The sequence below is a fragment of the Vigna unguiculata genome, chromosome 1 (genome assembly GCF_037176805.1).
Source record: "Vigna unguiculata cultivar grain cowpea cultivar isolate G323 ecotype 2 chromosome 1, ASM3717680v1, whole genome shotgun sequence".
Lineage (NCBI taxonomy): Eukaryota > Viridiplantae > Streptophyta > Magnoliopsida > Fabales > Fabaceae > Vigna > Vigna unguiculata.
The window spans coordinates 3,548,666-3,571,759 of NC_140792.1; the positions used below are offsets into that span (position 1 = coordinate 3,548,666).

The 23,094-nt window shown below is 32.2% G+C and overlaps 2 protein-coding genes across 4 annotated transcripts; one reads left to right on the plus strand and one right to left on the minus strand.

The window, feature by feature from the left end:
- The first annotated feature begins 1,222 nt into the window (after window positions 1–1,222).
- On the plus strand, window positions 1,223–5,475 carry LOC114192832 (uridine 5'-monophosphate synthase-like). 2 transcript variants are annotated; one of them, XM_028082655.2, is made up of 7 exons: window positions 1,223–1,305; window positions 2,926–3,778; window positions 3,975–4,058; window positions 4,320–4,402; window positions 4,494–4,581; window positions 4,661–4,915; window positions 5,195–5,475. In XM_028082655.2, the coding sequence occupies exons 2-7, from the start codon at window positions 2,981–2,983 to the stop codon at window positions 5,321–5,323; spliced, it is 1,437 nt and encodes a 478-aa protein (XP_027938456.1). In that variant the 5' UTR covers window positions 1,223–1,305; window positions 2,926–2,980; the 3' UTR covers window positions 5,324–5,475. The 2 variants fall into 2 exon arrangements, with proteins under 2 accessions (XP_027938456.1, XP_027938455.1); XM_028082654.2 differs by lacking the exon at window positions 1,223–1,305 and adding an exon at window positions 1,884–2,145.
- Window positions 5,476–11,783: 6,308 nt separating this feature from the next.
- LOC114180619 (E3 ubiquitin-protein ligase DIS1-like) lies at window positions 11,784–15,977 on the minus strand. 2 transcript variants are annotated; one of them, XM_028066947.2, is made up of 4 exons: window positions 15,668–15,977; window positions 14,096–14,328; window positions 12,845–13,231; window positions 11,784–12,312 (listed from the first exon to the last, which is right to left on the minus strand). In XM_028066947.2, exons 2-4 carry the CDS (start codon window positions 14,300–14,302, stop codon window positions 11,992–11,994), a joined length of 915 nt encoding a protein of 304 aa, XP_027922748.1. In that variant the 5' UTR covers window positions 14,303–14,328; window positions 15,668–15,977; the 3' UTR covers window positions 11,784–11,991. The 2 variants fall into 2 exon arrangements, with proteins under 2 accessions (XP_027922748.1, XP_027922788.1); XM_028066987.2 differs by lacking the exon at window positions 15,668–15,977 and adding an exon at window positions 15,265–15,627.
- Window positions 15,978–23,094: the final 7,117 nt, after the last annotated feature.

Here is a 23,094-nt window from a genome sequence, read left to right on the forward strand (position 1 = left end):
ATTATTACATGAAAAACAAGTTAAGTAAGTCTTAACTACAAATCATTCAAACTTAAAATATAATAGCATAGGCTAAGAAAGTTCTAACTAGGAGGCACAAAATAGGTCTAACAAGGTCTCTAGACTAAGCTAAGAAAGACTGAAATGTTTGTCACAATTTATACCCCATCTATTGGTAGACAAACTGTCATGACAAACTTTCTCGACCACAACCTTAACGACGTCCCTTGCTTTCTCTTCAACTACACAACTCCCCTTTATGTTAATTCTAGTTGTCAAAGGTACAACAACTTGTTATGTAGGAATTGTTTGTTGTGAAAGCCCCAAACTCTCTGGTTATTGCTAAAATTCTTTTAAGGAATTGAAATCTATATTTACTATGGTCTAAATTTTGTCAATAATTTTAAAATTGTTACAACATCAAAATAAACATTTTTTTTAGGAGAACATAGCCTATCCCGTCGTTATTTTATGTTTTTACACTAATCAATATAAAAGCATATGTCTTGTTCAAATTTACACAGAATAATCCATAAATTAATTAACTTACTAAACAATTCGATCTTAAAAAAAAAGAAATATTACCTAATATGACCCTCAAATTTATTACTTATTGATTTGCCTATTTCATCTAATTTGTATTACAGCTGTATCTATCCTACAATTATTAATAAGAAATTATTTCATGTTTTCTTTTATAGAGAATAATTACAAAATTTACTTTTATTCATAATAATAAAATTAATAAAAATTTTCACATATGTTTTTCTAGCAAAATAAATAAATTTTAATATTTTAAATGGATAATTAATATTCAGCTTTTAGAAAATCTAATAAGAATAATAATTTTTATTCAAATTTAGTAAAACACGTAAGTTATGTATATCTATATCCAATTTTCTTAATCAGAAGAAAAATGTATCTTATCATAATAATTAAAATGAAAAATGTTATTAAAATTATAAAAATATATTCATAAAATATTTATAAAATAATTAGTTTTTAAATTATTATAATTGTTATTATAGAAGTTAATTAAGTTAAAAAATCCAAATAGTAAAATAATAAAATTAATATATCAATAAAAGTAAAATGAAAAAAAAAATCTTATAAAAAAAATTAAAAAGATAATCGGTTTTATTAATAGTAATTGGTAAATAAAATTTTATCATAACATTTAGTTTTATTTTATATTTAAATATCTTTGGGCAATGTGTTATATGGAGAAAGTTTCATCACTGCACACTCATTCTCGTTTTCCCCGTAACCCTTGTCATCCTTGCCTTCCATCTGCGTTTCTACTTGGTATGTCTTTTTCGCCTCCTTTTCCTTCTCATTTCCACTTCCACGGTTTTTTCCTCTGTTCTCATTTTCACGGTTCGGTTCAGCATAAAAAACAAAACCGAACCGACCAGATAATGCTTATTTCCGGCGTAACTGTTTCTTCTGATGTTTCGATTTTTTCACCTCTTGATTTTGTTTGGTTTATGGTACAGTGGTTCCCTATTGAAAATGTTTTTTGTCTGGGTCACTATTGAAAATGATTCAGTTTAGAACATCCTAAAAAAATTGAGATGTTTTGTTGACCCATTTTGCATGTGCCGTTCGACGGCAACTTTGCATGTTTTTAATATCGTATAGATCTTGTGCCGAGCCTCTGCAACCTGGTACTTCATGTTCGGTCTTTCTGGTAGTAAAAGAAAAATGAAATAAATAAACTAAAAACGAAAATAGTTGAAAAATGAAAAATAAAAAGGAGTGTTTGATTTGAGAAAAATAAATTGAGTAAAAAAAATAGATATGGGTCTCATAAGATTAAATTTCTTTCCTTTCTTGTGTTTTTCTGTAATCAAATACCTTTATATATATTTTTTCTTTTCCATTTTATTTCTCTTCCATGAAACTAGAATGTTTGTGTCCCTTTTTACAAATTTTAACGGACGGAGTTGTTAATTATTGTTAGTAGAGGACCAAGTGGCAATAAATGAAAATAGTAGGGTTAGATGATATATAATAAATATATAAAAACGCAGTACCAGACATGGCATTTCCTAACGAATAAAGAGCACTGCATAGATTGCACGCAGCCACTTGAGCAGCGCCGTCTATCTATCTCCATCCATAACAGCTCTCTCTTTCTCTCAGGTGTGTGTTTTTTTAGTTCAATGAAGGAGTAAAGTGAAGATTGTGAAAAGGAACTTTGCATGTCATGTATTATTTCAGCACATTTTTTTTTTGTTCATTTAACTATTCTGTGTGTTTAACATGTTATTGAAATTGTTGCAGCTTTATCTGGGTTGTTACATTTTTTGCCTGAGTTTTAGTTTAAAACTGTGCTTTTGTGTTTCCCCGCGCCCCCCCCCCCCCTTCTGATTAAGCACTGATGATGTTTGATGTTTTTTCTTTTAAGAAAAGGAAAGACATTCTCGGTCTGTTCAGTCATCGATTCCTCGCAGGTTTCATAACTGTTAACATGTTTGGAAGGTAGATTGCATCTTTTTAGTTTCTAAGATGTAACAAGTTTTGGCCCAAAAGCATGTTTTTGTGAAGTCTTGTAAGTATTTTGGTCGAATGTGGTTTGGCTCCCTTTTTTAAGAATTTGAAAGAATTTGTGTTGAGGTTGTCGGATTGATCTGTGTCTGTGTGACCTTCTACTTAACCCAATTTTCATTTTCTTCTAGCCATTGCCCATTACTCTGTATTATGATAGTGATAGTGATTGTGTTGTAACTTGTACGAATTGGCCAATCTATGATCTGATCTGTGAGCTAAGGTGAGAATGTTGTAACTATGAGTCTATGTTTTGAATTCCATTATGATGTTTATAATTGCAGAACAAAAATATGTATTCAATTTTTACCTCTGCACACCAATTGTTCGAACTCTTTAATTTAGCAGTTTTCTTATGCATACTGGGTGAGACAGGTTATCTCTAAGATCATAAATCCTCTTTCTGAGACACACTGAGAAAAGGGTGGAAATGTCAGCATCATCATTGGTAGAGTCTCTAGTTCTTCAACTCCATGAGATTTCAGCTGTCAAATTTGGCAACTTCAAGCTCAAATCTGGCATCTTCTCACCAATCTACATAGACCTACGCCTCATCATATCTTACCCTTCTCTCCTCCAGCAAATCTCTCAAACCCTTATTTCCTCAGTCTCTTCCACTTCCTATGATCTTGTATGTGGTGTCCCTTACACTGCCTTACCAATTGCTACATGTGTCTCCCTTGCCCAAAACATTCCCATGGTCATGCGCCGCAAGGAAATCAAAGATTACGGCACTGCTAAAGCTATTGAAGGTGATTTCAAGGCTGGCCAAAGTTGTTTGATCATTGAGGATTTGGTTACAAGCGGCACATCGGTTTTGGAAACAGCGGCACCACTACGAGCTTCTGGGTTGAAGATCAGTGATGCTGTTGTTTTGATTGATAGAGAGCAAGGAGGGAGAGAAAATTTGGAGGAGAATGGCATCAAGCTGCATGCAATTATTAAATTGACTGATATGGTGAAAATTTTGAGCAATCATGGGAAACTTGATGAGGAGATGGTCGGGGTTGTTACAAAGTTCTTAGAGGAGAATCGGAAGGTTGCGGCTGTGGCAAAGGTGGAGAAGCCTGCAACAAAGGTCAAGGCTTTGCCATTTGAGGAGAGGGCTAGGCTCTCAAAGAATCCAATGGGAAAGAGGTTGTTTGAGATAATGGCTGCGAAGACGAGCAATTTGTGTCTGGCTGCTGATGTTGGAACTGCGGCTGAATTGCTTGAACTTGCTGAGAAGGTAGTCCTGATGTCATTTTCTTGGACACTACTATTTTGCTCACTCGGATCATCAGCTTGCACAATTCTTTCTCGCTTTTGTACTTTGAAGAATTCTGTGTTTTCTGACATTATAACATCAACTGGATTCTAATTAGAAGAAGATTGACTATGATCATATATTTTCTTCTGACTATTTGGTTGGTTTTCTTTCTCAGGTTGGACCTGAGATTTGCCTGCTGAAGACTCATGTGGATATTTTTCCAGATTTTACTCCTGAATTTGGCTCAAAGCTTCTCTCGGTATAGTGCTAAAAGAAGCGTTTTTTTGTTCATATGTTTTTCTTTCCCGGCTAGCTCAAGAAACCTTTTGGTTCCTGATATTATTGACATAATCATGCCTAGACTATTTGCTTGGATTTATTCAAACAGGATGGTGATTCCTGCCTTTAACCTAAGATGATAAAGGCCTTATGTATTTTGAGCACTGTGTGTGATATGTTTCGAGCAATATTTTAAATTTCTGGTCTACTTGAGCCTAATATATGGTTTATTCTATTGAAGATTGCAGAAAAACATAACTTCTTGATCTTTGAGGATCGTAAATTTGCTGATATTGGTAACACAGTGACCATGCAATATGCAGGGTAAGACTGCTCAATTGTCATGAATCCTTTTTGGGATTCCTCTCATCCATTTCTGCATTCAACATGACTTGTTTCTATTCCACTGTCTCAGAGGGATCTTTCAAATATTGGACTGGGCTCATATAGTGAATGCTCACATAATCTCAGGTCCTGGAATTGTTGATGGATTAAAATTGAAGGTCTGCAGCAGTAGTAATTTTAATTATTTTACACCATCATAGCAACACCTCAACTCATAGTTTCTTGAACCATGCTCAGGGTTTACCTCGTGGCAGGGGTCTGTTACTGCTTGCTGAAATGAGTTCAGCAGGTAACCTTGCCAAGGGAGATTATACAGCAGCTGCAGTAAAAATTGCTGAGGATCATTCTGATTTTGTAATTGGCTTCATCTCAGTCAATCCTGCATCATGGCCAGGAGCACCTATAAATCCCTCTTTCATTCAGGCAACTCCTGGAGTTCAAATGGTAACTGGTGGTGATGCTTTAGGCCAGCAATACAACACTCCATATTCTGTAAGTTGCTGCTTTAGACAATGATTTGCACAAGTGTTTTTCCACATTATTTGTTGTTCTTTCTTGGATTGAAAACAAAAAAATTGGAGGAAAAAGGAAGAGCCCTTGCTTTCTGCATAGAGCATTAAAAAGAGAAGTTCACTTGTTTGAATTTCTACAAGTGAAATTGAAAAAAATTGAAAATCAGATTGTAGGAAACTTAATATGCAATAACTTTTACACCAATTTTAGGTTATGAAAAAATTGATCCTAGTTTTCTTTTTTCACTTTCCTTTTTAGGTGGTTCATGATAGGGGCAGTGACATAATCATTGTGGGACGTGGCATAATCAAAGCAGCAAATCCTGCTGAGGCAGCTCGTGAATACAGGCTTGAAGGGTGGAAAGCATATTTGGCCAAGTGTTCTTAATGTCAGCAACCCTACAGAATAAGAAAAGGATGAATCAAAATTATGTTTCCATGGGACATCTAATCTTACCCAGAGGAAGATGGTTTTGGGTACAATATAACATTGATGACATTTTTCAGCTGCAATATTAGAAGGGATCTTTTTTTGTTAAATTTCTGAAGAGTTTAATCAAAAATAAAATAAAATCTAGATAGGTAATATGTTACTTCATATAATATTCCGTAAGGGTGGTAAAGAGGATTCAGTGGGGTGAGATTAGTTTGTTCTGATCTCTCCTGCTTAACTTGTTGGGTCACGACTGCAGCTCTACCAATTTTTGTTTTCTTTTCTTAATTTTATATTATGTGTTTATAATTTTAAAATTAAAATAAAAAGTTTGAATTTAAATAATTATTGATGTGATTTCAACAAGGCTTAAAGTTTGGGCCAAAGTCTTGGTCCAAATCATGCTCAAGGTCCAATTATGGTCTACATGCATCTCAAGCCTAAAGTCCACTAAGAGGTCCAATAACAAGTAGCATTCTAAAGAAGATCCAAATGGGTTTGTCTCAAAATGGACAAACTTCTCATGGATTTCAATTATTCTTTTCATGGACCAAAGAAGATGTGAAGATATGAAGAGATTGCATGATTGAGCATTAGAATAGCCTTTTAAATTTGGTCTATTGTTTAGATCTTGCTTTCATAAATTATAGGCTAAATAAATTTGTTCCTTAGATTTTAATTGGGCTAATCCAAGCCCAATAGAGAGCATTGGCCTAGACACTCTCCTTGCCACATGAAAGGAGTGGCTTGTAGCTTGCAAAGGAGTGTCATGCCCCTTGTCACGCATCCAACCCATCATGCTCATCCAAGGGCTAAGAAAGAGACTTCTTCTCCAAACTTGCATCTCATTTCAAATATAATTTCATGTGCATGTGCATTAGTGACCTTCTCTTCTATAAAAGAGAGTACAAAGCACTTTGTAGAGTTGACTATTGAAATTGCTAATAAAATGTTTGTGTTGAGATCACTTCACTCTTCTATTATTTTGAGAGCACCTAAGCTAGAGGTTTCAACATTTCCTCTAGCCACCTTCCACTAGTTTAGTTTCTAGTCTAGTCTCCTTTCACCACTCCAAATTTCATTACTACAAGAGCCTTAAACACTTGTTTCTATTCCCAATTTCGCTGCCTATGGAGTCTCAACCAGCCACCACACCTTGAAGCTCCATCAAATTGGTATCAAGAGCCACTCATTCTTGGAGTCTCAAGTTTGAGTAAGGTTCTCGGTCTTATCTTGTGGTTCTTGCAAATTTTCGTGTTGTTCATCCAATTTTCATTGTGTTCTTTCACTTTTTGTGTTGTTCTTCCATTTTCTTTGACTTTTCTTCAAGTTTCTTCAAATCAACCGAACATCTATGAGTCTACATGAATTCTATGGATTCAAATGGTAGATCTCCATGATTTTTTGTTCACATTTGTTTTTAAGTTCCATTTATTTTTCCAGCAGCGTTTTCTTTGCTTCCTAGTGTGTGTTCTTCATTTTCATTCGGTGGTTTCCATTTATTTTCTGTTTATCATCTTGTGTTTTGTCTTAAGTCATGTTTAAGTGTTTTGTTTCATCTCCGGTTTCATTTCATTTGTTATTTTCTGCATTTTCTTGATGAGAACCAAGTCCTACATCACACAAAAGAGCAATAAACATCAAAGTGATGCTTGTGCATGTGTAAGGCATGTTCTCACTGTTTTTGATCCATTTAACCGATTGGATTCTTGCTTTTGTGTGTTCTAGATGTTCTTCTATGATTCATGCTTAATTCTAGATCATAATCAAGTTCATTCTACTTGAAGTTCATAGAACATCTTCTAAATTTTCGTGAGCAACTCTACTACAGTCTCTGTTTTCAGTTTTCACTACACGCACACCTACTGTTTGTGATTTATCTTGAACACATGGTTCAACCAATTTTTTTTTTCTGATTTTTGCCTCTTAAAGATAAGAGATAGAATAAAATAACAAAAAAAGAATCACTAAAAAATGTTGAGTACAAAAAATATGAAAAATCTGTGAAGTTGAAACATCAATCAGCGTTTTCTGGACTGCCAGTTTCTAGAAAATTCATTTTCAGTGTTGTTTTGTGTGCATTTTGTTGTGTTTTAAGTGCTTTTTGTTGATATAATTCTTGGCTTAGGTGTGTGCTCTATATTGCCTTGAGTTGCCTTAATTTCAAGTGGATTTTTCCTTTCATTTGGCATTGTTGCAATGAGTACTATAAGCTTCATGTTTGAGCACTTCTTTTTCAAATTTTCTCTTCAATTCTAGTGCTATTCTAGGTTCCTTTTGTTTGTGCTAGCCTTTAATTCTTACTTTAATTTCTTGCTTGTTATTCCTTGAGTACTCTTTAAGTCATGTTACATGTTCATTCATTTTGGTTTAACACTTCTAATTAGCTTTTCTTGCTTTATTCTTTGCTTTTTTTCAAGTGCATTGATTCTCGGGTTTGAGATTTGATTTGGTGTTTGGTATGAATTTTAGCTTGGTTGCTATTCTAGTGGTAGCATCTTAGGTGGTGGATGTGAAGTAAACTTTTAGCTTTGTGCTTTCATTATAATTTCTTCCTCTTCCTCACCTTTGAGAGTTTTGATCCTACAACCTTTGAGAGTGTGTGTACTAACCATTTTATTTTTGCATAGTTTTCTTGCTGTTTTCTTCACTGTTTTGCAGTTGTTGGTTGCTGTTTTGGTGACCTTTGAATGTCCAAATAATTGTGTGTGGTTCCTCCAAGTTGCCACAATTGGTGCTATAAGTTTTGGCCATCAACTAAGGCCTTAAACCTTCCATCAAGCTCTCGGACATTAGTGTTTTGGCAGCACCATTCAGCCTTTATTTTGCTTTGTTTCCATTGTAGTTTTGTTCTTTATTTTCTTTTCATCTTTTGGTCACTCATTTGGTGCAAATTGAAGTATCTTTGTGTGCAAATTTTTTTGGTAAAATGGCCTAAAAAATTGTGAGTTTCTAAACTTGTTTTTGGCCATTCTTTTGGTATCCATTGTGCTTGCGGGATACTTCATTTTAGCACCTACTTTGTGTTCCAAATTTTAGTTGTTTTTTTTTCATTGTAATTGTGGCCTACTTAGATGTTTTGGAGAACCACAAGGTCTCCAATCTCATCTCCTAAGTAGAACCTTTCTCACCTATAGTGAAACGTTTTTAGTGGTAAGAGTGTTGAAAGTTCTAAGTGTGTTCTCACCTTGCCTTAGGCCGCATAGTTTAGATTCATGTTTTCACGTTGCATATGGCTTGATTTGTGAGACCAAAGTCTCTAAAATTTTGCCAATTAGGGATTCGTTTTTAGTGTTAAATTTTCTTTGTTTTCTTTGTTTGTTTGTCTGTGTACTTTGTCTCAAGTGATTCTATCTACTTATTACTTGAACATTTGTGTGAACTTTGAGTACTTTTGCAAGTGTAACCTTGGCAAGGATTAGCCTTGGTACTTAAGAAGTCCATGAGACTCACCTCACTTACCTGGAAGTACACTTGTGCTAGTCCTCTTCTTTCACCCTTCTATCCAAGTGCATAAGTTCATTCAATCACCATGAGTACATATTCTACATATAGTCCTAGGTTGCATAGGCATAGTAGTAATGAGTTGCATCATACCATTCATAGTGACATTCCATTCTTTGGAGAGGATATAGGACCAATATCATTCAGAGATTGGATGTGGGATACAGAGAAGTTGGTGCAACCTTTGTTTCGTAAATATAGTCAATCTGACATTTTTAGGCATGTTATTTCTAGATTTGTAGGACGTGCATGTGAGTAGTAGCATCAAAGGAAATCTAGAGTGGAGAAGGGAAGAAAATTTGACATTAATACATTTTATGAATTGAAAGCATGCATGTGGAAATAGTTTATTCCCTCTTTATTTAGGATAACTCGAGAGTAGCAGTTTAGGATAAAAAACTTCATTGACAGGTGATGCATTCATCCAAAATCTTGCAAAGTTTTCTCGTCAAAAAAGAGATTTTAAAGATAAACTTGACTTGCTCTTGAGTAAGAAAAGAGAAAAAAGAAAAGTTTGAAAAACTTTGATAATTTGAAATGCAAAAGGCATTTGAAAAGCACAGAGCATTTGAAATGCAAAAGGCATTTGAAAAGCAAAGAGAAATTGAAAAGCAAAGAGCAATTAAAAAGCAAAGAGAGCACGTGGAAAAAGAGACATGAGTGCAAGAGAAAAGAGAAAAAATTGAGAAAGAATTGAGAGAAGAAGAGGAACGAAAGATTGAGGAGAAGTTAAGCATAGAGAAGGAGGAAAAAGAGAGAAAAGAGTATGAAGAAAAAGAGAGAGTAAGACAAGAGGAAGAATTAAAAAGAAAAAGGGAATAGTTAAAAAGAAAAGAGGAAGAGATTAAGAGGAAAGAAGCAAAGGAACTCTTATTTAGGGTAATAGAGATACAAAGACCTCAAGATTAAGCTTTCAAAGGGAATGATTTCATCTTTACACTCTACCTCATCTTCCATTAATTCTTTTGTCTTAGTTCTTCCTAAAAATGTTTTCCACCTTCACCCATTATTTCAAAATCCTCCAAAGATTTTCCAAAACCAACCTTTGACTTAGAGTTACCTTTTAGGTTTCAATTAGGTCAAAATGAAAATCAAAATTTATGTAAAGTGGGCCGCATATCACATTTTTCCAAACTTAAAAGCCCGTCTTCACGCATTTTGTGTCAATATCGACTGCATGGTCTCTATGATTATACTAAAATAATGTTTGATGATTATTAGAGATATATTTTTGATCTTGGTGGAACCCAACTTTTGCTGTTGTGAGCCTTAAACAACCCTCTTAATCTGAGGACAAATCCTCTTCAAGAGGGAGGGGATGATGTGATCCCAACAAGGCTTATAGCTTGGACCAAAACCTTGACCCAAATCATGCTCAAGGCCCAATCCATGGCCCACATGCATCTCAAGCCCAAAGCCCACCAAGAGACCTAATAACAAGGAACATTCTAAAGAATATCTAAATGAGTTTGCCTCAAAATAGACAAACTTCTCATGGATTTCAATTATTCTTTTCATGGACCAAAGAAGATGTGAAGATATGAAGAGATTGCATGATTGATCATTAGAATAGCCTTTTAAATTGGGTCCATTGTTTAGCTCTTGCTTTCATAAATAGTAGGCTAAATAAACTTGTTCCTTAGATTTTAATTGGGCTAATCCAATCCCAATACAGAGCATTGGCCTAGACACTCTCCTTGCCACATGAAAGAAGTGGCTTGTAGCTTGCAAAGGAGTGTCATGCCCCTTGTCACGCATCCAACCCATCATGCTCATCCAAGGGCTAAGAAAGAGACTTCTTCTCCAAACTTGCATCTCATTTCAAATATAATTTCATGTGCATGTGCATTAGTGACCTTCTCTTCTATAAAAGAGAGTCCTAGAGCACTTTGTAGAGTTGACTCTTGAAATTGCTAATAAAATGTTTGTGTTGAGATCACTCCACTCTTCTATTATTTTGAGAGCACCTAAGTTAGAGGTTTCCACTATTTCCTCTAGCCACCTTCCACTAGTCTAATTTCTAATCTAGTCTCCTTTTACCACTCCGAATTTTATTACTACAAAAATCTTAAACACTTATTTCTATTTCCAATTCTGTTGCCTATGGAGTCTAAACCAACCACCACACCTTGAAACTCCATCAATTATAATTTTTGTTTGTATTGTTTAAAGAATGCAAATGTGTAATTAAATCATGATGTATGGTCTTAGAATTGTGAATGAAATAAGATTGGTTGCATGTCAGTAATTTTTATTACATTATCCTTTATATTTTCTTCAACCATCAAGGCCATTAACTCCTTTCAAGCATCATTTCAAATGGTGACTTGTGACAGTGCTCTGTAATGGATGGTTCATTTTCATTTTTTATTTTAATTATAAAAACTGTCACATTGATTTAAAAAATTGTACAGAAAATAAAAATAAGTTGATTTTAATGTTCTTTATACAACGAAAAAATGTTAAAAACAGTTTTTATAATTAAAAAAATAAAATAAAAAATGTTAAACAAAATTATAAATACCTCCTAATATTTATCTTCTTTTTTTTTGTAAGTCCATATTTACATCAACTTGCAATATTTTAAATCTAATTAAGAAATGCATTGAATATGAAATATTAAATTATAGTGACAGATCTAAATAAAAAATTTTCCTTTTGGTAAAGAAAAAACATTGAGCTATACATACTTACCAATCTTCCCTTAAGATTATTTTCACAAAAAACTCACGACAGAATAATGCAATTCATATAAAACTTCTGTTGAAATCTGTATTAAAGGATAAAAATGCAAAAAGCACTTTTTGGTTCAGATTTCAACCAGAAACTAAAAAAAAAAAAAATTAGACTATAATTGTCACATACCCTTTTGATGAAATCATGAACTAAAGAACTTTAAAAGCTCAGAAGATTGGAGCAAGCTAAGATTGTACATCTATATTAAAATATATCATAATGAGCCTGCTTGCTCATGTATTTGATCTAGAGCTAAGCAAAGAGATGTTGCCACCTAAATTACAAAACACAATACATGAACAGATGATTCATACCACTACAAAAGAATTAAGAAATAGATACACTACAAACTAGTGTAGTTAATACAAAAGGATCATCACCGATCACTGTTCTTTCCAAATTCTCCCAGTGACTCGTAGTTTCAGTTCCTTCTTGTCACCCCCAGAAAAGAATAGAGCCATGCTCCTCTGAATGATGAGACCATCAAAACTGTCACGAACCTTGCGGTGGCTATCCCTTATGCTTCTGGGCACCCCTTGCCAAATCATCTTCCTCCCATTTCCACCCACCTCCAGACTGTACGTGTAATTCTTCGCCTCGTTGTCATCCCCCATGAACCGCAAAAAAGCTATGTACACAGGAGCCATTCCTAGCTGAAAAGCTTCAAAGTGTAGACAGAAATACTGACCAAAGCAACTGAAAACCTACAAACAAAAGTCACCTCCAAAATCAGCTAAATGCCTAAGTCACATAGTTTTGCACAAATCTATATATGAAGGCAAATTGTGTTGTGTTGTGTTATGTTGTGTTGTGTTATGTTGTATTGTGTTGTGGTGCTATCCAAAATGTGAGACACAAGTTTGATATGTTGCAGAATTGAAATACATTAATCTAATGACTTTTCTTGTTGAAGCATAAGAAATTTACAAATGGTGAATAAGTTTAGTTTAGTTTACTTCAATTCTATGTTCCCATCAAGATATCTGCTGATGAAGAGTGTGGTTATTTACATACTAACACAGCTGAAAATAACAATTTCATCACTGGATTCTTTAGGATTGCTAGCAAGTAACAACACCCTATTATTATTGGTTAAAGTTTAATTGAGATCATGAGACTGTGAGAAAGCTCATCATATAGAAAGAACTGCATCATTTTATGAGTCAGTCACAACAAACATCAATCAATAATAGCTGGACAAAAGAATAGAGAAAGGAGTTTGGCGAAAAACATTACCGTTAACATCCACGTGGCGTTTTCAACTTCTTGTGGATTTGTTTTGACATAGCGGTGATTAAAAGTACAACCATTGTGCATGTCCACTTTATGATCATCTTTCAGATGGGTCACAAGATAAGGTATATCACCCATAACTGAACATTCAGAACCAGCATATGGACAATTATAAGGTCTAAAGGCACATTGAGATTCATGCTTTAGCTTGCTGTAATATGGGTATATGCCAATGCACCCAAAACCTTGATATTTACAGGGAAGTTCTAATGATGCAGCCACCTTTTCCAGTGCCAAACATCTGATATTGCCAAGCTCATGCCTACATGTAGGACACCGATCATGGACTCTAGGTTTGCAACCAGAGCATAAAGTGTGACCATTTGAACACTGCAGCAAAGATCAACAAAGCAAATGCTGTTATGCAAATTTCAAAATAGGTTATTTTCAATAAAATTGTCGAAGTATGATTATTTTGAGTTGAAAGAAACATAAATAAACTCCAAAAGTTACATATGACAAACATCACTAAGTCCTAGTGTTTTCATCTTTGTTCCATGTATGAGAGTATCACATCCTCTAAATTAAGTTCAAAGGATTTATTTCAAATGAAATGAAACTTAATAAGATTTAGCGTGTGTTTGGATTACCGAACACCCAAAAGCCAAAAGTCAGTTAAAGACCATTGAAAGTCACATACGCTTGTTTGACAATTTTTTTGACGTTTCATTGAGTATCAAAGAGGTCCAAACTGTGGTTGCATAAGCAACACCTTTGATGCTTTTCCGTTGGATGAAGTTTCAGTCATTCATCCACACTTAACTTTTTCAACGGTGATCCAAACACACACTTAGTTATTTGACATTTCAAATGAGATATAACCCATAATTTATCATCGATTTCCATAGCATGTGTAATCCAAATTTCTTCATATCTAACCAAAAAAAGCTGAAGATATCCAATCATCTCAGCATAGATCAGCCCATAGACATGAATAGGGGATTTACATTTGAATCACAATTAGTTCAATGACATGTTTTTGGAAAAATACTTCAAATGAGAACTAAATTCACACTTAATCATAGAAAAAGGCAAAACATTGCAAATCATGAAACAAAATCAAGAAGGGAAAAGTACTTAGTTTTCAAAAATCAATCAGGGCATGCACAATTGACCCCAGTACTACTAAATTACAACCACATGCTATGTTAGGAACCAAACAAATCAGAGCAATTAACATCAACAAAAACAAACCTGGTGGATTGGAGGGTACATAGCATTTAAACACACAGGGCACTCTAACAGCTCGCGAACACTGCTTGTAACAGTTCCATGAGGTTTAAGAGCAGTCTGCAGAGGCTCATTCACAAGTTCACCAATTTCAGTTGGCTCTTCCGTTTGAGGAGGATCGACGCTAGATTTGCTTCGAATATCATCAAAGAATGGATGACTAGATGCCATGCTTGTCCGACCAACCCCCAGAAGCCCTTTTGAGAATGAAAAAAGAAAATCATTTCATTAATCACGGATCAACCACATGAAATTTGATGAATAGAATTCATATTTCTTTCTATACAATATACATTATCACAGTTCACATAACTAGTAAGTATTATATGCATATTACCAACTTATTTTAACTTAGGAAACTAACACTTACATCCATTCTCTATCAATTTTCTTAAACTAGGGTTGCTTTCCTGTGTTGGGAGGATTAAGGTAGAACAATTACCGATGACATTAATATTGATTTTGAAATATAATTTAGCAACTTTGTATGGCTGAATAAAGCATAAAACTGATGAATATAATTTATAACAGCAAACAAAAGAAATCAAACTTCTAAAAGTTGCAATCATCATTCAAAAATATTCAAAGTTCAGTCCACTTTTCTAGCTTAGGAATTGTTTCCAAAAGCAATGATCTAGTGGGTATGTTTTATCAAGTACCCATCAAAATAGCTTGGGTTTTCCATTTGCCTTAGACATTGAAGAAAAACATGAACGGAAAAGTGAAATGGAATTACACAAAATTGAGACTAAAATCACCAACACTACTCAACTACCAATATTAGCATCAAATTGTGGCCTAAAGAAACCAACACTCACGAGCTAAAACTAATTAAAAAAAAGAAACATTATACAACAAAAAATTAACATAAAATGAAGTGATGAAAGTGAACAACGGAAAATAACTAAAAACTAATATAATACAAAGAAACCAGTAACCCAACTGTTAATTGATGCATGGCTGTCCACAAAAACCCACACAAATCATTCCAATAAACATCATTATCGAATCAAACTCAATACACAACAAATGAAAAAGGTCAACGAACACAATGCCATCAAAACCTAACCCCCAAAGCCAAAACAAGCCACACACATGCATGATAATCCAAGGCACCCAGTTTGAACATTTACATTTTTTGCATGGCCCCAAACAATCTAAGACACCCCAATTGACCAAGCAGAAACTGATCACGCGAATCAATCACAAGGGGTAGCAACAAAGTGTTTCATCAATTCCACACGCTCAATAACCAAAATCCCAACCTTGGAAACATCAAACAAATGCTTTGGGTTTCAGACCAAACCCACCACAGATCTACCTACGACACACAAAAACAACACTCTTACCAAAATTTAAAAAAATGACATTAATAAGGTGGGTCACACGAAAATTTAGTTAAAAATTGAAACTTTAAACACCCCATGTATGAAAATGTTTCGAAAAATCAAAACCCAGAAACGAAAATATACAAACTTCTTTAAAAAAGAATAAAAACTCAGAGATGTTGAAAATTGAATAGAGAGAGACAAATACCTGAAATGATGATGTTTTTTTATCAAAGGGCCATTACAGAAACAGAGAGGAAGGGTTAATGATGAAAATTTTGGTGGGTGAGAGCGTGTATACGATATGACAAGTGCAATAAATAAGAAAGAAGACACAAGTGCGCGTTTGTGAGTAGAAGAAGAATTCAAACCAGGGAGAGAGACAGAGGAGAGAGAATTTTCTCGGGAAAAAACAAATCAACGAATTAAAAATAAAACAGGGAGTAAGAACGGGTTTGTTATGTAATCTTTGCTTTGAAAATTTGAGAACTTTTCATCTCTGTCTCCTGCCTTATCATTCTTCTTTCAAACATAAACATTGTCTTCAACGACAACAAAAATCTTATTCTTTTTTTAGTTATTTTAATGGTCTATGATTCTCTCTTTTCCATGAAAATTTACAGATTTTGCTTTAAAATTAAAATTTATTGTTTGTTTTTCTCCATTTATTAATTATTTAAAGATAATTTAAGAAAACGCATTACAGTTATAGACAAATTTAATACTTTAAATTAAGTTAAACAATTAACAACTTGCTTAATAAACATGAATAAATGCATGTTTGAACTTTGAATCGGATTTATAGTATGTTTGGATTATGGTTATATTAAATGTAGCATACTTTTTTTCTCAATTCATTCAATACACTTATTACTTCTCTTTTATGTATATGTTTTGGAGAGCTTAAATTTCTGTTTGAAGTTGATTAAATGATAATTCATACCAACTAGTAAACGTGATGTGATTAAAGTAGACTTCATTTAAATAATAACTTATGATTAAAAATTATATAAAAGTATTTACTATTGTCAATGCCGATATTAATTAGGCTGTGTTTATATAAAAGTAAAAATATGTTTTAAGAATTTAAATGAAGTTTTTAAATTTAAAATGTAATGCATATTTTAAGGAGAATGTAATGAATATTATTAATTAGGAAAAACTAGGGATTCCAAAAATAATGAAATAAACGTATTCACAAAGAGTTTTAACTTGTTAACAGCGAAAATTTGTACGTAAGTTATACTAGAAAGGACGAAGATCAATTTATTTTTATTTTAGAATCTATTCATTATATAAATTTAAAAATAAGCTTAAATTTATTTGTATTTATATTTATATATTCATTTAATCTTATCCAGAGGCTTCTACTAAGTTTCTCAAATCTTAAATTAGTATCGATTTTAAACTTATTTATTAGGGAAAAATATGTTTTTAAGTCTCCGTAGTTTTAGTGAATTTTGTAAATAGTCCATGCTCGAAACTCAATCATTGTTTGGTCCTTGCGCTTTCAAAACATTTATTTTTTATCTTTATTTTTGAACGGCGATAAAAATGTGCTTGCGTGGTAAACGACGTTCCACATCAGTACCAGATCTGTTGACACTTGTGCTGACACATAATTGACACGTGTCTCATTAATTTTTTTTTTAATTTACGTTTTAGGTTAAGTGAAATAGGTGAAACGCTCGTTTAGGGTTACTGTAATTTTTTCTTTGGATGGTAAAATCTGCTGACGACCAGAGCTACAACAATCGTTGACCACCGCTGAATACGAAGGTTTGATTCGCTTCTTTTAGGTTTTCAATTCGTTTACTGGTTGGTTCGTTTTATGCTTTGAAATCGTTGGTTGCATTTGGGATTTTCGTTTGGGGTGACGAATTAGGGTTTCTGATTTTGCAGAGAATGTCTTTCTCAGTTGCATTTTTCCACATGGGAAAATTTGAGTCATTTAAGGATGGGTTTTTGCGTTACAACGAAGGGGAAGAACATGTTTTCCACGAATTGGATCTTGATAGGTGCTCCTATTTTGAGGCGTTGTCTATATTGAAGGAGGAGTTCAAATACGATGAGGCGATGAAGCTATGGTGGAAGCCAAAGAGAGGTCGGATGGATAGGGATTTAAGGCCTTTTGTATCAGATAATGATGCACTGCAATTATGTGCTTGTGCAGAAAGAAAGAAAGAAAGAAAGAAGAGGTCCAGATTTATGTAGAACATGTGGTGAGTACAGCTGAACCTATTGAGTTGATTGAATGAACACATGATGCAGGTGAGGGTGGACGTGAAGAGGGGCCTAATGTGGTGTTGGCTGGTGTTGAATGTGGATATGGTGGGAAAGGGGGATGCAAGAGTTGAGAAAGAGGATATTGGAGAAAAAGATGTGGTTGCTAATAAGGGGGATGCAAGACTGGAGGATGAGGCTACTATAAAAGATGTTGGGGTTGCTGACTTAGAGGATGCCAAAGTGGAGGATGAGGGTATATTGGAAGAAGTTGATGTTTTTTAGAAAGGGGATGCCAGAAGGGATAATTTTGCTGGTCAAGGTAGAGATGCTGAGAATGAGGATGTTGCTGGTGTGGATGAGCAAAGTGATGTGGATGATAGTGGTGTTGAAGAATTGGATGAAAGTGAAGAAGCTATGTTATTTTGGGAGTTTTTTAATTCTAAGTGGTATTGGAACTTTATTTTGGGAAGATGTGTTATTTTGGTTGTACCAAACTTTGAATCAAGCTTTGTATTCAACTTTAGGGGACCACTTGTTATCTTTATCACCACTTGTCATGATATTGAACCATTGTAATGTTTATGGACCGTTTGATATGTTAATGGAGCAACTTTTATATTTATATCCTCTTGGTAATATAATATGTTCTGTGCTAAATATCTATATGATATTGAACCAATTAATACATGTATGTGTTCATATTACAACACATGTTATGGACCACTTAATAATGGACGAGTTCATGCCAAAATTTTAAACAATTATATGTCACAAGGAATGATAACAACTCCAAATGGACTCGTAAGGAACTGGTAACAAAGACACTAATAACAAATAATCTTCAAATGCCAAAGTTTTTAACATTTATATGTCATTTTTTACAATTCACCACAAACTGATAACAAATAACACTTCCATGGAATGGATTGATAACACACCCAAAACTAATGTCTTAATTCAACACCACTCATTACAAAGTAAACATAAACAGCCTACATGTTATAATTGATTTTCAGCACGAATAAAGTACAAAAAACAATAGTAAATGCCCATGAAACTAAGAAAAGCCACATCTTAATTTAACCCATTTTTCTCTCTTCCATCAACTTCTTCTTTAGCTTGGCATTCTTCTGAAGCAAATCCACAATCATTCTCTCATTATAACAAAAGGTTTCTTCTTTTTTCTCTGTTAATCCTTCCCAAATAGGTTCCACCTCATCAGCTCATTGGAATAAGCTACAACTTCCTTCACTCTACAATGGCCAAAAAAAAAAATTCATTCAGAACAAATAACTGCCTCAGATCTAAACACTACCAAAATTGATACTTACTGCCCAGTTTCTACATCTCCAAAAAAATCTACCATTGTTCTTTGCGGTGGTGGCTTTCAAAAGCAATAATCTTTTCCCACATCCACAAATTTTTGAACATCCGAGCTTTGAAGATGAAGAAGAGGAGGTGGAACACTTCGATCCATGACTCTTTTTCATTTTTTGAAAGGGAGAACAATAAGAAACCCTAATCCCCAAAATTTACTTCATCCACCACCAACATCAACCCACTAACCTCCTTTTAATACAACAATGTCTTCGTCAATTGGATCTCCCAATTTCACTGCAACTAGTTTTTATCTTGTAATCCTTCCATATCTCTCTTGCCATTCAACCCTTTCTTCCATTAAAAACTCACTTCCAAAATGCCTATTTCACTTATCTTAAAACATAAATTAAAAAAAAAAAATAATGAGACACGTGTCAATTATGTGTCAACACAAGTGTCAACAGATCTGGTACTGATGTGGAACTTTGTTTGCCACGTAACACCGTTCAAAAATAGGGACGAAAAACAAACATTTTGAAAGCCCAGGGACCAAACGATAATCAAATTTCGAGCAAGGACCATTTACAAAATACATTGAAACTACAGGGACTAAAAACATATTTTTTTCCTATTTATTATTGTAGATCGCTTTTAATTTTATTGACCTGATAATAAGAATTTTTTTCTCAAATTATATTTTTTTTTACTTTTTAAATACATTTTTTCCAAAATTAAATTTTCATCATGCTTTTTCCTAATTTTACATATTGTTTGCGACTGTAATTATGTTTTTTATGAACGAATTCTTAACTTTTTTTTTTAGTTTTATAAATTGATATATTCATTTATAATAAATTAATTTATTAAAAATTTATATTTCTTTAAAAACTTTTTTTAAATATAAATTTAAAAAATATATTTTATTTAATATTTATAAATTAGTTGAGTAAAAAAAATTAAAGAATGATTATAATAAATAAGATCATTTAAATATATTGTAATTATCGTAATAGAAAAAATATCATAAAAAAATATTATAATTATGGTTGTTTTTTATAAAATTAATTTTGATAAATTCAATATTTATTTGATTAAAATAATTTATGAAATATTTATTTTATAATAATAAGTTAGAAAATAAAATTAAGATTTAACTATTTAAATATACATTTTTCAAATTTAATTTAAATTAATTATCTTAATTTACCTTATTCTTTGTTTACTAGACAACTATTACTAATAATTAATTTAACATTAATATTTTTTTAATTATGAACTTTAATTTAAATAACTAATAACTACCACAAATAATTATCTCATTCGAATTTAAATTTAAATTTTTGAATTTTATACCTTTTGTATTTTAAATTTTTTTATACAATTTTATTCAGAAATTTTATATTTTATTATATTTTAAATTTACATATTTTTTCTAAATAAAAATTTTTAAAATAATCATACTTTTTAAATATTTTTTCAAATATTTCTTTTATAATTAAACCTATATATTTTAAATTCGTATTACTAATTTTTAACTTTACATTAATATTTTTTCAAATATTTCCACATACAATCATATTATTATTTTATTTTATTTTTCTAATTTATTACATACAAAAAATATATTACATAAATTATTTTAACCAAATAAATATACATTTATCTAAATTAATTTTACAAAAACTAATATTAATTATAATATTTTATTATGACAATTTTTCTATTACCATTATTACAATATATTTAAATTATGTATTTTATTATAATTACTCTTCAATTTTTTTTTATTTCGGATTAATTTAGAAATATTAAATTAAATATATTTTTAAATTTATATTCACACGAGTTTATAAAAGAATATAAATTATAAATAAAATAATTGATTAAAAATAAATATACAAATCTATAAATACCAAAATTGCAAAAGATCAAAATATTAAATGTCAAAATTGTGAAAGGTCTAAATATCGAATGTTGAGGTGCTTGTAACACCACCAAATGCAAGCTGAGAAAGAAGAAGACAAGTGAAATGAAAATAAATTCACACTAGAGGTTGCAATTGTTGATTCTTTGAACTGGTTCAAGACATAGAGTTCCACATTCCTACTCCTTATCCCAATTACCTGAACCATAACCCCACATGGACTTTTCATGAAGAAAGTTTTTTATAACATAACTCCAGTAGGAATAATTTCTACCATCCAATTGCACATTAATATATTTAAGAGAATCATCTTTACGAGTTGCCATACTAAATCGAATACAAAACAAAAAATGTGAATCACACCGCGAAAGCAACGAACAAAACAGATCCTAATATTAGAGGATTGCAAATACCTTAAAATGACATAAAGAACATGGGGTAGAACCTCTAGAAATGCCTTAAAGTAGAAAACAAAATTGTAATCAGGTGAAACCTGAAAAATTGCGAAAAAGGCTTAAGGCTTATGGCTTATGGGTTAGGAAATAGGAACTACTACAAGAATCTTTTCTAAATCATAAAATTTGTGAAAGAAACTTAGGGCTTAAGGGTAATGGCTAAGGGTTTAGGAAAGAGGAACTACTGCAAGGATCCATTCTCAATTATGGATTGTTTAGGGCTCTTGATACCATGTAGAAAACAAAGAACAAAGAGATATGTGGAGAAGGGGACTATGTATTATTGAGGGATTAAATATGTTTTTGATTATTCAACTTTTAGTGAAAATTGGAATTAGTCCCTCCTAAAAACCTTGAGCCAATTTAGTGCTTCAACTATATAAATGCTTTAATTTAGTCTTTTTAACCAAATTTTATTAAATTTATTTGATGTTTCATTTAGGTTCATTTACTTATTAGCATAGGCTCATGTTTTAAACTCATTCACTTGATCTTAGAACTACCTTCATATATATATATACATACATATATATATATATATATATGTATATATATATATATATGTATATATATATATGTATATATATATATATATACATATATATATATACATATATATATATACATATATATATATATATATATATATATATATATATATATGTATATATATGTATATACATATATATATATATATATATGTATATATATATATATATATATATATAATCTCTTTTAATATTTTATTCACCCTCAATAAGACACGGCATCTTTTCCATATATCTTTTTGTTTACAACACCACCTATACACTTTTAAAAATATTTTTCTTAGTATCAAATCTTTTACTTAAAATTAGAGAATTTGTTTAGAAGGGAACAGAGAAATCAAATTCTTTAAAGTGATCTAACAAATTTAAAAAGGATTACCATAATTTTTTTAACGACAAAGATCATATAAATTCCACGTTCATATCCAAAATTAATCTTTTGTTTTTTTTCATAAACTTTTTCGTTTCTATTAAAAGCTTGTGAATCTTTAACACATTTAGTTGTATTAAAGTATGCAGCTTATGATAGAGTTTCATAAGTATATTTAAAAGTGTTGTACACCAATGAAGAAACTTAGTTGAATTTTCTTAGTTTTAATGAACATGTAATTTTTATAAATTTTAATAGAAACTAATAAAGTGATTGGAAAATTATATGTAATTAGTATATAAAAGCCTTAGTTTATTTTTTTCCCTTTCTTAATTTCAAGCTTGGTGCATATGAAATATTTTTTCCATACAGATTTTTTGCCTTCTTGGTATGAGACAATTGTGTTTTCGTGCAAGAATTGTGGAACCACTGAATCTTTTAGACAACTATGAAATCAATATTTTTTGTTCCGTGGATTTTGGTTTTGGTCTTTTTGGTTTGGTTTCAATGTTCAATCGTAAAAGGGTGGGTATGGTCGGCACGGAGTTTGGTTTCTCTACTGAACAGGAAGGTACTGAGTCTCTGCTGACCCAATTAAAACGGTATCGTTTGCACTTTTTTTAATTTAATTCCTGTTGGCCTAGTTAAAACGACATCGTTTACACTTTTCCAATTTTATAAAATACATTAACTTTTAGTAGAAAAAAATGAAACGTAACGTTTTAACAGTTCCTCTTTCACTGTTGTAAAAAAACCCTCATCTGAATGAAACAGTGCAGTTGCTCAGGACCA

Bases quoted from the DNA above. Each gene is read 5' to 3' on its own strand.
- LOC114192832 (XM_028082655.2), top strand. From the start codon at position 2,981: ATGTCAGCATCATCATTGGTAGAGTCTCTAGTTCTTCAACTCCATGAG. The intron at 4,059-4,319 runs GTATAGTGCTAA...ATTCTATTGAAG, and splicing joins TTGGCTCAAAGCTTCTCTCG to ATTGCAGAAAAACATAACTT. The intron at 4,916-5,194 runs GTAAGTTGCTGC...TTTCCTTTTTAG, and splicing joins AATACAACACTCCATATTCT to GTGGTTCATGATAGGGGCAG.
- LOC114180619 (XM_028066947.2), bottom strand. From the start codon at position 14,302: ATGGCATCTAGTCATCCATTCTTTGATGATATTCGAAGCAAATCTAGC. The intron at 13,232-14,095 runs GTTTGTTTTTGT...TCTTTGCTGCAG, and splicing joins TGTACCCTCCAATCCACCAG to TGTTCAAATGGTCACACTTT. The intron at 12,313-12,844 runs GTAATGTTTTTC...TTTTGTTTGTAG, and splicing joins ACGCCACGTGGATGTTAACG to GTTTTCAGTTGCTTTGGTCA.